The sequence below is a fragment of the Callithrix jacchus genome, chromosome 14, assembly GCF_049354715.1.
Source record: "Callithrix jacchus isolate 240 chromosome 14, calJac240_pri, whole genome shotgun sequence".
Lineage (NCBI taxonomy): Eukaryota > Metazoa > Chordata > Mammalia > Primates > Cebidae > Callithrix > Callithrix jacchus.
The window spans coordinates 44,793,305-44,808,959 of NC_133515.1; the positions used below are offsets into that span (position 1 = coordinate 44,793,305).

The 15,655-nt window shown below is 42.4% G+C and overlaps 1 protein-coding gene across 5 annotated transcripts in view; it reads right to left on the bottom strand.

Moving 5' to 3' along the window:
* ANTXR1 (ANTXR cell adhesion molecule 1) overlaps positions 1–15,655 on the bottom strand; it is a 268,675-nt gene that overhangs the window by 142,828 nt on the left and 110,192 nt on the right. For all 5 annotated transcript variants that reach the window (XM_054244875.2, XM_035272389.3, XM_078349163.1 and 2 more), the window contains exon 10: positions 13,184–13,282. In XM_054244875.2, the coding sequence (XP_054100850.1) occupies positions 13,184–13,282 (99 nt within the window). The remainder of the gene's footprint in view (positions 1–13,183; positions 13,283–15,655) is intronic.

A 15,655-nucleotide genomic window follows, 5' to 3' on the forward strand; every position in this document is an offset into this window, starting at 1 on the left:
TGTGGTCTCCGCCACGCCCTGCGGCGGAGTCTCTTCGTTGTAGCGTGTTGCCTCAGCAACGGCAGGCTGCGTCAGCAGTGGGCGTGTATCTCAGTAGGGACGGGTTGCCTCGGCAACGGCTGGCTGCGTCAGCAGTGGGCGTGTATCTCAGTTGGGGCGGGTTGCCTCGGCAACGGCTGGCTGCCTCAGCAGTGGGCGTTTATATCAGTTGGGGCAGGTTGCCTCCGTAGTGGTGGACGCCCCTCCCCCACAGAGCGTCTCGGACCGTCTGCCCGGGATAGTTTGAAATCGCGGTTTTGTTCGTCCCACTGGGTATCCCAACCGATCTGTCCCTGCAATCCCCTGGGCTGGGCTACTGTGCAAGTCTCGTTCAGTCTCAAGTCCAGCCCTCTCAAGTCTCAGGTTGCCGGTTCAACAAGGCACCCGGACAAGCGCGCCCTGTGGGGATTGCTGGGTAGGGCCGGCCGCCGCCGCCCCGGCTGCCGGCTTCGCCAGGCAGACCTACTGCCTGGCGTCCCGTGTCTTTTTATACTTGGGAGTTTCCCCGTTCTGTGGGCAACAAAGATCAGTCTGGAAATGCAGCACTGACTCACCATTTGCGAATTCAACGCGGGCTCCAATCCTGGGTTGTTCTCACAGCGCCATCTTGAGTCCCCTCCTCTATTTAAAGTGTTTTGAATGTAAACCATTAAGTATACTGCAACTTCAAATTTCTCACTAGATTTATAATACTTTAATATTAAACATTTTCAATATGCTTATTAATCATTATTTTCTTAAAAATTTCCTTTTCATATCTTTTACCCAGTGACGTATTCAGCTTTTTTTTTTTAAACTGATTTTAGGAATTGTCTTTATAGTAAGTTGATTGACCCTGTGTTTGTTATGTATCCTATAAATAATTCTTCCAGTTTTGTTTCCCTTTAGCTTTTATGGTAGTAGGAGTTAACAGGATAATTAAAAATTATGTGCTCAAATATTCAAATTTTTCTTTCATGGTATGCTCCTTCATGTTTAAAACATCCTTCCCAACTGGAAGATTATATAAATTTTTTTGTTTACTTCTAGAATTTTTACAGCTTCATGTAACATTAAAATGTTTCCTTCATCTGGAATTTGTTTGGGTAAAATGTGTGAGATTAAAAATGAACTTAATTGTTTTTCCCAATGGTTAGCCAGTTGTCTCAACATCAATTTTTGAATAATCCACTTTTTCCCTATAGATTTGAAAGGCTGCCTTATTTATTTTTTTATTTTTTAAGAAGGGAGGAAGGGAGGAAGGCAGGAAGGGAGGAAAGGAGGAAGGGAGGGAGGGAGGGAGGGAGGGAGAGAAGGGAAGGAAGGAAATCAAGCAATGAGAGAGACATTGCTGACCTGGATCTAGAGGTCTACAAGTTGATTTCTTTTTTTTCTTTTTTTGAGAGAAGGAAAGAAAAAAGAAGGAGTGAAGGAGAGGAAGAAAGAGGAAGAAAAAGAGGGAGAGAGAACGGAAATGTTGCTTTATTCTAAAAAAAATGGGTATTAATAATGGCCAATCAATGTTTCATTTAAACCTATGAGTAGGTGTGATGTGGTATTGACAAGAATGTATATTTTGTGTATTTGAAGTGGAGAGCTCTATAAATATTTATTAAGTTTACTTGTTCCGGATCTGAGTTTGAGTCCTTGATATCCTTATTAATTTTCTGTCTCATTGAGTCTAAGTCTCTATGTATCTGGGTGTTAGGATCGTTAGCTCTTATTGTTGCATTGATCCTTTTACCACTGTATCTTTGTTGCTTTAAAATCTGTTTTATCAGATGCGAGAATTGCAACTCCTGCTTTTTATTTATTTATTTGTTTTTGCTCTCCATTGGTTGGTAAATCTTTCTCCATCCCTTTGTTTGAGTCTTTGCGTATCCTTGCATGTGAAATGGGTCTGGATGTAACATGCCGTTGGGTTTTGGCTGTATCTTTTGATTGGGGGATTTAGTCGATGTGAATTTAGGATTACTGCCATTTGATGCTAACTGGCTGTTTTATCCATTTGTTGATGTAAATTCTTCTTTATGTTGATGCTCTTTACTTTTTGGTATATTTTTAGAAAGGCTAATACTGGTTGTTCCTTTCTATGTGTAGTGCTTCTTTCAGAAGCTCTTGTAAAGCAGGCCTGGTGGTAATAAAATCTCTGAGTACTTGCTTGTTTATAAAAGATTTTATTTTTCCTTCAGTTGTGAAGCTTAGTTTGACTGGATATGCAATTCTGGGCTGAAAGTTCTGTTCTTTAAGGATGTTGAGTATCGGCTCCCACTCTCTTCTGGCTTGTAGAGTTTCTGCTGAGAGATCTGCTATAAGTCTGATAGGCTTCCCTTTGTAATTAACCTGACCTTTCTCTCTGGCTGCCCTTAGTATTTTCTCCTTCATTTCAATCCTGGTGAATCTAATGATTATGTGCCTTGGGGTTGCTCTTCTTGAGGAATATTTTTGTGGTGTTCTCTGTATTACCTGGGGTTGAATATTGATTTGCTAGTTTAGGAAAATTTTCCTGAATAATACCCTGAAGAATATTTTCCAGCTTGGATTCATTCTCTTCATAGTATTCAGGTACACCTATCAAACTTAAATTTGGTCTTTTCACATAGTCCCACATTTCTTGGAGACTTTGCTCATTCCTTTTTATCCTTTTTTCTCTAATTTTGTCTTCTCATTTTATTTTATTAAGTTGGACTTCGACCTCTGATATCCTTGTTTCTGCTTGAACAATTCGAGTGTTTAAACCTGTGCATACTTCTTGGAGTTCCTGCATTGTATTCTTCAGTTCCATTAATTCACTTATATTCCTCTCTAAGTTGTCTATTCTCATTAGGATTTCGTCAAACCTTTTTTCAAAGTTCTTAGTTTCTTTACATTGGGCTACAACATGTTCTTTTAACTCACAGAATTTTCTTATCCATCTTCTGAAGTCTGATTCTGTCATCAGGATGCGCTCGTTCTCCCTCAAGTCTTGTTCCCTTGGTGATGAGGAACTGTGATCCTCTTTAGAGGGAGAGGCGTTCTGATTTTGAGTATTCTCAGCCTTTTTACACTGGTTTCTTCCCATCATTGTAAATTTATCCACCTGTCATCTTTGTAATTACCAACTTTCCAAATTAGGTCTCTGAGTGAACGTCCAAGTTGTTAATTCCCAGGGTCGAAATATGAGCAACCCACTGTGCCGGCCAAAACAGCGGCATTAAGACTGATGGTGCTTTTCTGCCTGGAAATCTCCAGTCTGGCTTCCTTCTTGAGTCTGTAATAGGCGACTCTGCCTTCCTGGAGCTCCAAACCTCGGCCAGAAGGGGAACCAGTCCCGTTTACTCTGCACCAAGAGCTGCCATGCCGAGGTGCCGGCACAACTGCTGCGCCGGCCACAAGAGTCTCACTGGCGACCCGTGTGGCTCCTCCAAACCTCAGTCAGAAGGGGAACCAGTCCCGTTTACTCTGCACCGAGAGCTGCCGCACCGAGGTGCCGGCGAAACCACTGCGCTGGCCACAAGCATTGCACTGGAGACCCATGGAGCTCCTCCACTGGGAATCTTCTGCTCTGTGAGTGACCAAAATTTGTCTGAAAGTGTGGTGTCCTCTCGTTCTCTGGGGTTTCACTGGGAACTTCAATCCCGAGATGTTAGCGATTGGCCATCTTGGATCGTTCCCCCCCCTTTTTTATTGCATTTTAGGTTTTGGGGTACATGTGAAGAACATGCAAGATTGATGCATAGGTACACACATGGCAGTGTGATTTGCTGCCTTCCTCCCCATCACCTATATCTGGTATTTCTCCCCATGCTCTCGCCCCCAACTCCCCACCCCCACTGTCCCTCCCCTACTTCCCCCCTACAGACCCCAGTGTGTGATGCTCCCCTCCTTGTGTCCATGTGTTCTCATTGTTCAACACCTGCCTATGAGTGAGAACATGCAGTGTTTGATTTTCTGTTCTTGTGTCAGTTTGCTGAGAATGATGGTTTCCAGGTTCATCTATGTCCCCACAAAGGACACGAACTCATCGTTTTTGATGGCTGCATAATATTCCATGGTGTATATGTGCCACATTTTCCCTGTCCAGTCTATCATCGATGGGTATTTGGGTTGGTTCTAGGTCTTTGCTATTGTAAACAATGCTGCAATGAACATTCATGTGCATGTGTCCTTATAGTAGAACTATTTATAATCCTTTTGATATATACCCAGTAATGGGATTGCTGAGTCAAATGGAATTTCTATTTCTAGGTCCTTGAGGAATCATTACACTGTCTTCCACAATGGTTGAACTAATTTATGCTCCCACCAACAGTGTAAGTGTTCCTATTTCTCCATATCCTCTCCAGCATCTGCTGTCTCCAGATTTTTTAGTGATCGCCATTCTAACTGGCATGAGATGGTATCTCAATGTAGTTTTGATTTGCATTTCTCTAATAATCAGTGATGATGAGCATTTTTTCATATGTTTGTTGGCCTCATATATGTCTTCTTTTGTAAAGTGTCTGTTCATATCCATCACCCACTTTTGAATGGGCTTGTTTTTTTCTTGTAAATCTGTTTTAGTTCTTTGTAGATTCTGGATATCAGCCCTTTGTCAGATGGGTAAACTGAAAAAAAATTTTTTTTGTTCTATTGGTTGCCAATTCACTCTAATAACTGTTTCTTTTGCTGTGCAGAAGCTGTGGAGATTGATTAGGTCCCATTTGTCTATTTTGGCTTTTGTTGCCAATGCTTTTGGTGTTTTGGTCATGAAGTCCTTGCCTACGCCTAGGTCCTGAATGGTTTTGCCTAGATTTTCTTCTAGGGTTTTTATGGTGTTAGTTCTTATGTTTAAATCTTTAATCCACCTGGAGTTAATTTTAGTGTAAGGTGTCAGGAAGGGGTCCAGTTTTCTGATTTCTGCACATGGCTAGCCAGTTTTCCCAACACAATTTATTAAATAGGGAATTCTTTCCCCATTGTTTGTTTTTGACAGGTTTGTCAAAGATCAGATAGTTGTAGACATGTGGTATTGCCTCAGAGGCCTCTTGAAGCACCAAGTCAAGAAACTAGCCCAAAACTGTGTCTGTGACCTTTCTGATCCCTGTGGTGCTACAGAGGCCATGCATGTCAATGCTGTGGGAGTCTTCCACATAGCCCAAGCCCACAACACACCTGCACCAAAAAACCCCCTAAAGGTAGGCTGATGGCGCAAAATGACAAACCATGTAAAGATTAATGAAATATACAGAACAAGCAAGAGGAGAGGATCTGAGAGCAAATTTGAAAGAGAATGAAAAATAAATGTATTTAAAATGTGTAAAAAGATCAAATAGATCACAGGAGGAAAAACACTCATCAAAAGCAGATTTGTGGAAGAATTGAGTATAAATTTTAGATTTGAAAAAGTTTATTCACTGAAATAAAACTTCATGGATGGATTAAACTGTGATTAGACAGAGATGAACGTGAAATATATAAACAAGAAGGGAATTTGAGGAAATTTCATCCCCCACGACCAAACAAAGCACCACATCCAGATTTTTTCACTTAAGTTTTACCGAGTTTTAAGGGACAAATGACCCGTATCAGATATGTACTATTCCAGAGAAAAAGCTTTTTTTTTTTTTTTTTTTTTTAAATAGACAGGGTCTAGCTCTGTCACCCAGGCTGGAGTGCAGGTGGCACAGTCACTGCTCACTGTAACCTCTGCCTCCCAGGCTCAAGCAATGCTCACACCTTAGCTTCCTGAGTAGCTGAGACCATCGATGTGAGCCACCACACCCAGCTAGTTTTTGTAACTTTTGTAGAGCTGGAGTTTCACTGTATTGCCCAGGCTGGTCTTGAACTCCTGAGCTCAAGCTATCCACCCCACCTCAACCTCCCCAAATGCTGGAATTACAGGTGTGAACCACCACACCCAGCCAAAAAAAAAAAAAGCATATAAATTCATTCTATGGTAATAACATAATCTTGGTTTAGAAAACAAAAAAACTGGACAAAGGTACTAAAAGTAGAGAATATTTGAGATTAAGCTTACTAATGACAAACATCTAAATCAAATATTGGCAAACAAAATCCAGCAATGTATTTAAAAAGGATCAAGATAGCTAAGACAATTTTGAAGACAGAGAGGGAATTTGTTTCTCATGTAGCAAAAGTTACTGATGCCCAGAAGATATTAAAATTCATTATCTATTCATAATTTAAAAAAATACTTCTAGTAAACTAGGAATAAGATAAGCCTTCTTTAACATAAAAATTTATCTATATATTTGAATGCAAGACTCAGCAGCATTCTAATAATAAATCACTATGTAGAGGAATTCACTTTAAAGTTTAGAAGAAAAAAGCAGGACAATCCATTTCACCACTATTATCTAGTATTGATCTTAAAGTTCTGCAGCACTCTCCGACAGAACTTTCTGTGATGGAAATGTTCTAAGATGGTAGCCACAAGCCACATTTGGCTGCTGGTCATTTGAAATGTGAGTAGTGCAATTGAGGAACTGAATTAGTAACTTCATTTAATTTTTAACTTAAATGTAAGTAGCCACATGTGGCTAGTGACTACCATATTAGACAATACCATGAACATAATAACACCAGAAATCTGATGAGATATATAAATACAGGAAAGGCAGCCAAACGTCATTACTCTAAAATAATGCTTAAGTCTTCCTGGAAAACTAGAGCGTGAATAGAACTACTAGACTACCAAGAGGGTATTTAAGCTGGATGACTTCAAAATAAATACTTTGCTTACAACAATCAGCAGCTTTGCCAGTGTTTAGCAATGACCAATTAGAAAACACCACAAGAAAAATATAGCAACAACAAATAAATTTGTTATTAATTTTTAAGTTCAGCTGTACAAGTGCAGGTTTGTTACATATGTAAACTTGTGTCATGGGGTTTGTTATACAGATTGTTTCTTTCATCACCCAGGTATTAAGTCTAGTACCCATTAGTTATTTTTCCTGATCCTCTCTCTCCTCCCACCCTCCACCCTCTGGTAGTCCCCAGTGTGTGTTGTTCCCTTCAGTGTCCATGTATTCTCATCGTTTAACTCCCACTTACAAGTGACAGCATGCAGTATTTGGTTTTCTGTTCCTGTGTTAGTTTTCTAAGGATAATGGCCTCCAGCTCCAACGATGTTCCCGCAAAGGACATGATCTCGTTCTTTTTTATGGCTACATAATATTCCATGGTGTATATGTACCACATTTTCTTTATCTAATCTGTCATTGATGGGTAGACAAATAAAATGTAACAAGAACTAATTTAATCAAATCTGTAAAGAGATATATGATGAAAGTCACAAAACTTTCTGAGGGATATAAAGAAAGTGTGAAGAAGTTAGAGAGGCATAGACTCATGGCATAGTACAACCTCTGAAGCCAGACCACCTGGGAAAAAGAGTCCTGGCTCTGTCATATCTAGCTGTATTACTGTGGCATGTTATTTAACATTTCTATGCCTCGGTTTCTCTGTAAAATGAGTATGGCAATAACGGCCATACCAGGTCTTGGATTGTTATGAGGTTTAAATGTGGCAGGCAGGGCTTAGAGTGGGACCTGACACATAGTTAAGAGTCAGTCAGTGTTGGCTGCCGGTGTTACTGTATTATCATCATCACTGTTATTAAATGGAGCAGTAACTGGGTATTGTAAAGATATCAATTGTCTTCATAAAAATATTAATATCTACTTTTATAACAATCTGAATGAAAATTCCAATGGGACTTTTTAAGTTAACAAGATAATTCTGAAGTTTATATGGAAGAATAAACACACAAGAATAGCCAAGAAAAATGTGGAAACTTGCCTTAGCCGCTTTTAAGATGTATAAAAAAAGCTACAGTAATTGAAACAATGTATGATCGCACCACAATAGGCAAACTGAGCACTGGAACAAAGCCCATAAATGAAGCCAAACACTTAGGTGACTTTAGTATAAAATAAGGCAGCCTTGGAGGGATCCAAAATGGCCAATTAGGAGCAGCTCAGGATTGCAGCTCCCAGTGAAAGCACAGAGGGTGAGTGGACACCACATTTCCAGATGGATTTTTATTGCCCACAGACCAGGAAATCCCCAGGCAGAGGAGCCCCACGGGTTGCCAGCACGGCATGTTTGGCCGGCGTGGCTGTTTTGCCGCTGCCCTGGTGCGGTGGTTCTCCATACAAAATACATGGGTCCGGGTGCCATTTTAGCTGGCAATTGGAGCTCCAGAAAGTCAGAGTTGCCCATTCATCTGATTAAAAAGGGAACTGAAACAGGGAGCCAGGCCAGGAGATTCCTGGGCAAAAAAGTGCCACAAATCTTAGCACTGCTGTTTCAGCCAGTGCAGTGTGTTGCCGCACTGGAAACCACACAGGTCCCGGCGTCTTTTCAACAGGTAACTGGAACACCTGGGAGACAGTTGACCATTCAACTAAAAAAAAAAAAAAAGGCTCTGAGGCAAGAAGCCAGGTGATCAGGCTTGGCTGGTCCCACCCCCACAAAAATACAGCAATTGGAAATGCTCTGGATTGAGAGTTTCACAGCAAGCACAGCTGAACCTGGGACAGTCCAGCTCTGTTGGGGAGGGGTGTCCGCCATTACCAAGGCAGTCCACCACTACAGAGGTAGTTTGCCATTGCTGAGGCAGCCCACCATTGCCAAGGCAGCCTATCATTACAGAAAGAGTCCACCATTATTGAAGTGGGCTGCTAATGCCAAGGCAGTTCTAACTATGCCTGTATAAACAGGACTGCAGGGAAGTTCACATGGCAGCTGGGTGGAGCCCACAGCAGCTCAGCAAAGCCTCTGCAGGCAGACAGTGACTAGGCTGCCTCCTTGCTGGGCAGAGCAGCCCTGAAAAGGCAGCAGCACAACAGAAACTCATAAATAAAGCCCTAACTCCCCAGGACAGAGCACCTGGGAAAAAAAAAAGTGTGTGGGGGATTTTATAAGTGCTGCTGCAGTAGACTTAAACGTACCTGCCCAGCAGCTCTGAATGAACAATGGAGCTCACAGCTCAGCACTTGAGCTCCTCTAAAGGACAGGCTGTCTCCTCAAGCAGCTTCCTGACCCCCATATATCCAAAGAGTCATCTCATAAAGGAGACTTTAGACTGACATCTGGCAGGTATCCTTCTGGGACAAAGATAGCAGAAGAAGAAATGGGCAGCAACGCTTACTGTTCTGCAGCCGCTACAGGTGATCCCCAGGCAAGCAAGGCCTGGAGTGGACCTCAGCAGTCCTACAGCAGAGGAGCCAGACTGTTAGAAGGAAAACTAAGAAACAGAAAGAAATAACTTCATCATCAACAAACAGGACATCCACTCAGAGACCCAATCTGAAAGTCAACAACTACAAAGATGACAGGTGGATAAATCCACAAAAATGTGAAGAAACCAGCCCAAAAAGGATGAAAACACCTGAAACCAGAACGCCTTTCCTCCTACAAGGGATCACAACTCCTCACCAGCAAGGGAACAAGGCTAGATGGAGAATGAGTATGATGAATTGACAGAAACAGACTTCAGAAGCTCCGTAATAAGAAACTTCGATGAGCTAAAAGAACAAGTTCTAACCCAATGCAAAGAAACTAAGAACGTTGAAAAAAGATTTGACAAAATGCTAACGAGAATAAACAACTTAGAGACACAGTTTTGGGCTAGTTTCTTGACTTGGTGCTTCTGTATCACATGGGTGGTATAACATTCTTACGCCTGTGAATTTTCTTCCCCTGCCTGCTTCCTTGCCCTATTAAATGCTTGGTGTAGCCCACTGGAGCCTGATTTCTGCAGGGGGCTCTGCTTTTGTGTGATGCCTTGGCACAGACCTGAGAGCTGGTGTTCTGCATCTTCATCAGTATCGGGATCACAGCCTTCGGCTCGGCTGGGAGCCCCTGTGACTTTGTTTCTTACTTAGGCTTTTATTCCCATTTTGTTTCCTGTACTTGGAGATTCCCACTTCTTTCCTTTGAGTGAGGTCACAAGATACAATTGTAAAAATCATATGTTATCCAGATTTTTGGATCTATTTTGTTGATCACAAATCTAGAAACTGTCTTTGATTTCTAAGTGGTGGATTGGTTGGTTTTATTTTTAAGCAAATACAAGGAAATTGGGAGAGAAGCATGTATTAAACCTATATTCTGTTTATGCTTATCTAAGAATGTATCTAAACAATTTCTACTTTTGGCATTAATATACTGGCATTTTATCTACATCTTAGCAAGATCAATTTGCAAAGTTGTTCATAGTCATTAAAGTATTATATGCTTTATATCTTTACAGCATAAAGATATATGCTCTGTATTTTTAATTTTTAAATTTTTAAGATTTGAAAAATCATATTAATATCTCCCACTATACATATCATTCTTAATTTATTCTTTTAACAGATTTTGCTTCATATAGCTTGCTACTGCATTATTTGCTGAAGACTCTGAGGTCTGCATCATGTTTGAAGTGGCTAGAGCCACACAGCCTTAGCTTCATGACTGGGCCTTCAATTCAGTCTTTCTCATTAATAGGAGCACTTACATTCTCTTTTTGTCACAAAATTCAGTGCAGCACTTAGGAAAAAAATATCAACAAAGGAAATATGTGAAATAAAAATAACATAACATTTTAAAACTTGGGGTATAGAGGTGGGGAAGGAAAATGGGAAAGTAAAGGAATCTAAGTGTATTTTACTTTACAGGGAGGAATCAGTAGAGACTATGACATTTATAGGGTTAATAGAAAATGTAGATGTAAATGTGCTGCATGTTAAAATTTGTTCTTCTTTCTTTCCTCCACAGGTTCTTGTTCCCATTATTTACTGCATGGAAATGAACAGATGAATTAAAAGGCCAAGTGTTTTCCTCAAATGCTATTTTTCCCCTGAGAATACTTTTAACAGCTGTATGCTCGAGTTTTGGGGTGTTGCTTGCAGCATGTGGTAAGATCGAATCACTGCCTTCACCTTCTCCAAACTGTTAGCATCGTGCCAAAGGCACAAGTGAGTTTGTGATTTCAGCCAAATCCCTACCCCAACAACCTCTATTTCTTTTTGAATATGAATGAGGTGACAAGCCTGTGCATATATTTGCAACTATATATTAGCAAAGGAAGAGAGGAGAGAGGGGATGGACTGGTTTCCCAAGAAAGAAATAAAATTCACAGAGAAGTTGGAAAATAGGCCTTTGAGTACTCACTTTACAAATCCATAGTGAATTATCATTTCATCTTAACTTTTTTTTTTAGATGGGGTCTCACTCTGTCACCCAGGCTGGAGTGCAGTGGCATGATCTCAGCTCACTGCAACCTCTGCCTTCTGGCCTCAAGTGATCCTCCAGCCCCAGGCTCCAGAGTAGTTGGGACTATAGGTGTGTGTCACCACACCCAGGTAATTTTTTGTATTTTTGGTAGAGATGATGGGGTTTCACCATGTTGCCCAGGCTGGTCTCAAACTCCTGAGCTCAGGCCATATACCCACCTCAGGATTACAGGTGTGAGCCCGCTTGTCTGGGAAGTCTCCTTTGGAAGGTATTTATGACTTTGAGTTAAACCCTCAGGAGTTTTTGATGTTAGACTTGTGATTTTGGTTAAAGAGAGAAGGGGGACTTAAGTGACATAACAATTGAAAGGGAGGGAAAAGGAAGAACTCTGCCTGGGGCGCATGTTCAACTTTCACACTGTGACTACTCAGGGATATTTTAGAATGTTTTCAAATAGCACATACTTTTTGGATCTGTGAGAGCATTTCCAAATATTAAGAAAACTAACTGAATGTTTGGAATGATTCCAAGGCCAGGAATTCCAGATGTTTTAGAGGAAGCCACTGCATGTGTCTGTTTAACTACTAAAGTGGGTTTTACGATGTCAAGAAGGAAAAATCTATACCACCTTAATTCTTCTTTAAAAACAAGATAACCTCTTTCAAAAAGCGATCTGGCTGGGCATGGTGGCTCATGCCTGTAATCCCAGCACTTTGGGAGGCTGAGGTGGGTGGGTCACCTGAGGTCAGAAGTTTGAGACCAGCCTGGCCAACATGGTGAAACCCCTCTCTTCTAAAAATATAAAAAATTAGCTGGATGTAGTGGTGCATGCCTGTAATCCCAGCTACTTGGGAGGCTGAGGCAGGAGAATCACTTGAATCTGGGAGGTGGAGGTTGCAGTGAGCGAGTTCATGCCATTGCACTGTAGCTTGGGCAACAAGAGTGAAACTCCATCTCAAAAAAACAAAAGGGCTATCAGGAGGAGAAAACTAATGTGAGTGGTTAGTCAACAAATGTGTGTCCTCCTGTCCTCCTTGCTCTCTCTACTTCTCAGGGCTGTTGTAGCAAAAAGATGTGAAGCATTTACAAAGAACATTATAAAAAATGCAGTAAATTATGGTGGTTATCACTGCAGAAATGGAATAAATAATTATCTGTGTGACAGATGCCAGATGCAAATCATAACCAGGGTTCCTGGCATCTGTCCCTCCAATAATTATCTTCCCTATCTCTCCTGGTCAACCACATGAAACACACACATCCTTAAATTAGAAACTTGACTGCTGCAAATGTCTTCTGAAGAAGCCAATGTTATGATAATTCATTTTTTCTCATGAAATGCAGTTAGTTTTACTTCAATATTCCTGTATTTCATGTAAGATATTCACCATGATGAGAGTTTCTTGGCTACTCCAAGCAAGAATCATCCAGATTGAAAAAAGCTGCAGAATCTACATGTGCAAGCCTAATGGTTTGGTTTTTGAGTTATTCACAATAATGCATTTAGACCATCTCTTTTTTGCACTTACCCTTTGGAGTCTCCAATGCTTTGTTAAGGAGCCTCAAGTTTTCCCAGCCATAATTAACCATCACCAGTACACCCACCTGAAAGTGAGCCATTAAATAGATGCAGGGGACAAGAAAACCAGTGCCATGCTGCTTCCTGAGGGCTGCTGCAGAACTGTGGTTTGCAGCTCTGTGTTTTGTGGAGGAAGGGGGCTCAAGCCCAGCCTTGCTCTGCTTATCAAGCTGGACGCCCATGGGGTTTTGCCCTCCTAGAGGGGTGACTTTTCTGACTGGAACCACTGTAGGGGCTCACTATGCCCTTGCTGGGGGTCTTTACAGCAGGGAAAACTCTTTTCTGCTAGTTTCATGTGTGGCCTTGCTGGAAGACAAGGCTGGGAATTTCCCTTCCCAAAGCCAGTTGAAACCCATGGACTCTGCAAGGACTTACTGAGTGTGACTGAGTCGTTGATTCTGAAGCTGCAGAGGACCCTGTCCACGTTGCGGGCATGTCGGAAGCCGTTTCCTCTCACAACAACTTGAAATGACTCTGAAATAAAGAATAATAACAAGACTCGTTACTTGACTGATAACCTTAAGCTTCCCAGCTGCTCTGATTTATAGCATTTGTTCACTCTTTCACTAGGCTTAAAATATTTAAAAATGAGTTCAGATTGAAAACCGAAAGCAACCAGGTGGGTTCCTTAGACTACTTACCAGCTCATCCTCACTAGGTGTCCCAAAGAGGGCCTATTGCTTCTTATTTGAATTCTCACCCTTTTACCTTTGAGCTTACTGGTCCTCCTAACCTGGCACACCTTCCTCCCTCCTTTCTGTCCATTCAAATCTTAGCCAATTTTCAAGTCCAGGCAGTGTGAAAATCCATGATTTCTGTAGCCAGAGGGACCCAGAGGGGAGGGGTCCTCCACTTCCTCTTTAATGAACTCACCTCCTCTGTGTCTGTTTTGTACGCAGTACTTCCCTGAAAGGATTTCTTAAGAGCCCCATGGTGCCTACATTTTAGAAAGTCTCTGCCTTAGGGCATTCACAGCTAGTCCTGAACAATGTAGGACTATCATTATATATGGTCTGGTGTTGCTTTCCTGTCTTTCCTCCCCTAACTGGAAAAACATTCCTTTAGATCAGGAGTTGTTTGATATCCCTGTGGCACTCCTATCTCTGCTGGGCACACACTAGCAGAACATAGGCGGGGTAGAAATAATTGTACTTAGGAATGAACCAAAGTCTTGTTTAGCAGCGGTCAGTTGCAAGCACTACCTACTTTAACTGATATCAGCCCCTCAGTGTGATACTCATTTGTCTCTGAATAGAAGAGATCATATATCTTGCTGGTCTGCATATTAATTTCTCATTGGCATAATGTATGTTTGATTAATACATATGAATAAAATCCTTATTAAGTAAAAACAGTATCTTTTACAACAGTCTTACCACAAAAAAAAACCGAATAATTATTTGGCAAAATGTTTAGGAACACTTGCTTAAGTTTGTTAGTATCTAATTGTCAGTGTTCCACTTTATTTCACTTTTATCATCCTTTTGTACCTAAAAATTGGGGGTTGGGATAATGCTATGTGGGATATCACAAGATAAACAGACTAAAGGTGGGACTCAAGATGGCGCTGTGAGAACAACCCAGGATTGGAGCTCTCGTTGTGTTTGCGGAAAGGTGAGTCTGAGCTGCATTTCCAGACTGATCTTTGTTGCCCACAGAACGGGGAAATTCCCAAGTGAAGAGGAGACGCGGGATGCCAGGCAGAACCTCTGCCTGGCGAAGCCGGCAGCCGGGGTGGCGGCAGCCGGCCCTACCCAGTGCTCCCCACAGGGCGCGCTTGTCCAGGTGCCCCGTTGAACCAGCAACCGGAGACGTGAGAGGGCTGGACTTGAGACTGAGCTAGACTTGGACAGTGGGCCAGCCAGGGGATCGCAGGAACAGAGCGTTAGGGTTGGCCCAGTGGGACGAACAAAACCGCGATTTCAAACAAGCCCCGGGCAGATGGCCCGAGATGCTCTGAGGGGGAGGGGCGTCCACCATTACCAAGGCAACCCGCCCCAACAGATACACGCCCATTGCTGACGCAGCCAGCCGTTGCCGAGGCAACCCGTCCCTACTGAGATACACGCCCACTGCTGATGCAGCCTGCCGTTGCCGAGGCAACCCACTACAACAGAGAGACTCCTCCGCAGGGTGTGGCGGAGACCACAGCAGAGCCTGCAGGAACAGGGCGAATCACACAACAGCAGGGCGGAGCCTCGGCAGCCAAACAGTGGCTAGTCTGCGTCCTAGCTGGGCAGGACCTCAACGGACATCCAAAAATAAAGCCCAAACCCCTCAACACAGAGCATTTGAGAAAAAAAGGGTTTTTTAATGAGCTCTGTTGCTGCAGAATCAAACATAGCAGCCTAACAGCCCTGAATGAACAACAGAGCTCACAGCTCAGCAATTAAGCCCCTATAAAGTACAAACTGTCTCCTCAAGCAGCTCCCTGACCCCTCTATATCCAAAAGACTGACATTAGGCAGGCATCATCCTGGGACAAAGATAGCAGAAAAAGAAACTGGTAGCATCCCTCGCTGTGCCACACCTGCTAGAGGTGCACCCCAGACAAGCAGGGTCTGGAGTGGACCTCAGCAGTCGTACAGCGAAGGGGCTAGACTGGTAGAAGGAAAACCAAGCAACAGAAATACTTCATCATCAACATTCTGGGTGTCCACTCAGAGACCCAATCGAAAAGTCAGCAACTACGCAGATGACCAGCAGACAAATCCACAAAGATGGGAAGAAACCAGCGCAAAAAGGAGGAAAACACCCAAAACCAGAACACCTCGCCTCCTAGAAAGGACCAAAACTCCTCACCAGCAAGGGAACAAAGCTGGACAGAGAATGACTGTGAAGAAATGA